The sequence below is a fragment of the Trichogramma pretiosum genome, unplaced genomic scaffold, assembly GCF_000599845.2.
Source record: "Trichogramma pretiosum strain Unisexual culture from Peru unplaced genomic scaffold, Tpre_2.0 scaffold339, whole genome shotgun sequence".
In the NCBI taxonomy this organism is placed as follows: domain Eukaryota; kingdom Metazoa; phylum Arthropoda; class Insecta; order Hymenoptera; family Trichogrammatidae; genus Trichogramma; species Trichogramma pretiosum.
This window is the reverse complement of record NW_019641004.1, coordinates 1-4,056: the sequence shown is the minus strand read 5'-3', so window position 1 is coordinate 4,056 and position 4,056 is coordinate 1. Positions and strand designations below refer to the sequence as shown.

Below are 4,056 nucleotides of genomic sequence, written 5' to 3'. Positions count from 1 at the left end.
TGCCAACCGATCTTGACCTCAAGAGTGATTCTCGGCCTGAAGTCGAGTCAAGCTAGTTTTAAGTGTAATTTTTTTGTAAATTTATGTTTAGTTCGATCGCTTATTATTATGTATTTTATTTCTCTATTTGTTCTATTCTCTGTGCAATTACATTTTTTTGATTTATTTGTTTTGACGCTGCTGTGCATCAACGCGGGCGGTATGTTCAAATTGTAACGGTTGCGGACTTGGCGCTGGTGCGAGATGAGAGCTTGGTGGGGAAAAATACGCGCGAAATTGTCACGGCTTTTATTACAATACGTTAAATTTTTCTTCAGTCTCTAATAGTCAATCAGCAAAGCCGTTGGCATAGCCTTTTCGCCCTGGCCTGCCAAGCTCTGATTTCGCGACAGCGTCAACGCTTTTTGTGCCCAACTACTTACGCTGTTTTTGAGTCAAAAGTGTTTGTTTTTTAATACAATAAATATTCATTGTTATTTTTTTTGTTAAACGGAGTGCACGAATTTTTATTAACGCCCTAAGTTCAACTCCACTGCCTCGCACGGTAACACATGATCAGTTCTGAACCAATCGCGTTGCTCATATACCTAGTTCGAATGTCGATTCCGCTCGATAGTTTAAACTTTAATCACCGACCGCGCCGAGCGCTGTCGTCACCTAGTAACTAAGGGAAAACAGATCGATCAGTTCAGTGCCAACGGTCGACTAGTTCGTGTCTCGCTTAACCTCAACCTATCCTCGGGTGTGGGATCAACTTCGTTGGGCTTGTGATGACGGACGGGATGGATCCGGTGGCTGTTTGGATGTTGATCAATTGTACGGACTCATTTTCCATTATACAGTGGAGACTGTTTATAACGAGGCCGGTTATAGCGAGAGACCGGTTATAACGAGCAGATTTTGGTTGCTCAGTTGATCTCTGTGTTATAAGTATAGGAAATTGTATCGATATAACGAATAAGATATAGCGAGTAGTCCGGGTATAACGAGGTATAATTTTAAAAATTTTTGAAAAAATTGATGTTTATAACGAGAAATTGGGTGTCAACATTCTGCTATTTTTGTATTTTTAAATTTTATTTATATTGAACGAAGCAATTAACCCAGGAATAACAACATGTACATGTAAACATGTGCTTGACTAAGCCCATTCAATGATCAGTCGTACAGTTGCCTTTGCAAAGAGTACTATTAATATAAAATAAAAAATATTTTAAAAATGGAAATTTCGAATTCGAAGAAACGAAAGACCTTATCAATAAATGATAAGTTCTTGATAATTCAAGATCTGGAAAACCAAAAATCTAATAAACAAGTTTGTAATGCTTATCAACTGTCGTCCTCAACTGTATCGACCATTTGGAAAAATCGCGAAACTATCATGAAATCCTTCGAGGAATGTGGTGGAACTATAAAAAAAAAGGCGCTCTTGTAAAAACCCGAACATCGATAAGGCTCTCTACAAATGGTTTCTCCAGAAAAGAAACCATAATGTGCCCATCAATGGCCCAATTTTACAAGCGCAAGCTGATAAATTTGCAGCGATTAACGGTGAAACCGACTTTATTTGCAATCATAGTTGGATATCGAGATTTATCAAGAGGCATGATATTTCTTTTGGTAAAATATGTGGAGAAGCAAATAGTGTCGATTTTTCCAAAGTAGATACGTGGAAAACAGAGCTGTGGGATAAAATTAAAGATCAATAAACGGAGGATGATATTTTTAACGTTGATGAAGCAGGTTTGTTACCTAGTAATTGTACACTTATTTTTAAATTGTAAATTAATTTTAAAATTAAATTCAGGAGTTTTTTACAACCTCATGCCGGATAACCATGTGTTGGCGGAAAGTTATCGAAATTGAGGGTAACAGTTCTGATAGGAGCAAATATGACAGGAAATGAAAAAAGAAAATTATTCGTCATTGGAAAGTCAAAAAATCCTCCTTGCTTTAGAGGTGTAAAACAATTGCCAGTAAAGTATGACGCAAATACCAAATCATGGATGACTGCCGAGCTTTTCGCCTCAGTATTGGCAGAATGGGATTCCGAATTGAGAAAAAAAGAAAGAAAAATATTGCTTATTGTTGACAATTGTGCGGCCTATAACAAGATGCCGAGTTTTCCAAATATAAATTTAATTTATTTTCCTCCGAACGTAACGTCGGTGTTACAACCAATGGACCAAGGCGTTATAAAATGTTTTAAGGGCATCTACAGAAGAAAACTAGTATTAGAGTACATCAACAACATAGATCGAGGAAATACAAACAGTAATGTTTCTCTGTTACAAGCTGTTTGTTTCATGGCTGAAGCGAGGAATGAAGTAACAGAGAAGACAATTCGAAACTGCTTCATAAAATCTGGTTTATGTAGAGGAAACTTAGTAGAAAAAGACGATGACAATGAAATGAGATTGTCTGATTGGCTGAGCTGTAATCAAATACATCACACTATACCTACAGAATCCATCGACAACTACGACGAGGATGACATGGAACTTCCAGTAGAGTCAATGAACTTAACGACGATAAATTTTTTACGTATTGGTCTAAAATGAAAACAATTGTCACAAATTTCCATTTGAAACAAAAAGCTCTAAAGCAAATACAACCCACAATTTTATGTTACATGAAGGAAAAAATTTAAAATATTCTAAGATATTATTATATCATTATTATTCATCTAAATGAAATAAATAATGTATATAATAATGATCCAATCAATAAATAATCGTTTTTTCTGCGTAAATGCCAAAAAATCGTTTCATTAACCTATGTCGGATATAACGAGGTCCGGATATAGCGAGTGCTTTTCAGTGGTTTTTTGAGTCTCGTTATAAACGGTCTCCACTGTATATTAAAAAGAGACAATTTAAAGTATCATAAAGATACATTACCCCTTACCGATCCAGACCAGGCGATGACGAAGAACGAGTTTCTTAATTTTAGAGAAAAGTTGAACGACAAAAGTGTCGCCTACGAATGAAGTCTGCGTTGGAACATCCAGACGTACTTTTAATGGACATAGGACACGGTGATAGATCAATCCTACGATTTTTCTTGAGAAGATTTTTCTTCAGAAGGTAATGAAAATACCTTTTAAAAGAGACCTTGCAAAAGTCAATACGTCAATCCAATCGCCTTCTACATTAATTCAAAAAAAGCTGAAAGACGACAATTTTGCAATATTTCATCCCCCTTCATTGCCACCCCATAACCGGGGCTGAGTTTATTGAGCTCTACATAATTTTTTTATGAAAAGTACATGCCTAGACCTAAAAAATTCGACCCTGTGGGTTAAAAAATATGCTTCGGTGCCTGAGTTACAAATATTTGAATAATACGCAAAAATAGGTAAAAACGGCTATTTTTGGACCTTCGAGGGGCTCAAAATTGGGCCTTAGGGCCACTAGAGGGCTGAAAATTTACCTAAAGGCTATCTTAACATACGCAAACAACATACTAAATTTTGGGGCAGATCCGAGAACCCCCCGTACAAAAGTTGTACATATATGAAAAAACCGCTCAAATATATATAAGACACGAGTGAGATCCACTATGAGAGAGGGGGGGTGTGTGGGCAATTAACTAAATTTTGTTTCTGAAATACGAGTTGAGGTTTATTAAAAATTCTTAAAACTATATTTACAATTATAAACCTCTCTTACCTGAAATACGAGAAACGACAATTAAAGCTAATTGACCACTCTCTTTAAACACATGTGTACAACTGACAATTCAGACTCATTCATCTTACACACTCATACGGATAATATTTACAAACTTATATGAGGCGCGCACAACTGATACAGCGCCTCAATTATACATTAAAGAAACTAAGTTTTCTTTACATCTCCCCCTCCCAGAGAAGATGAAAAACATATTTTTTTTACATTTATTTTCTAATTTTCATTAACTTCTGTCATTGGTATTAATTTTGTTACATGGAAAAGTCCTATATCACATTTTTTATTATCAGTTTTAATTTTAAATACCGTATCAGACGCTTTTTCCACTATCTGAAAAGGTCCAACTCTTAACTCGTCGAGCTTA

General features: G+C 35.7%; 1 protein-coding gene across 1 annotated transcript; it reads left to right on the top strand.

The window, feature by feature from the left end:
- The first annotated feature begins 1,892 nt into the window (after positions 1-1,892).
- On the top strand, positions 1,893-2,561 carry LOC111693434 (tigger transposable element-derived protein 6-like). The gene has a single exon (XM_023458010.1). It carries the CDS (start codon positions 1,893-1,895, stop codon positions 2,559-2,561), a length of 669 nt encoding a protein of 222 aa, XP_023313778.1.
- The last annotated feature ends 1,495 nt before the right edge of the window (positions 2,562-4,056 follow it).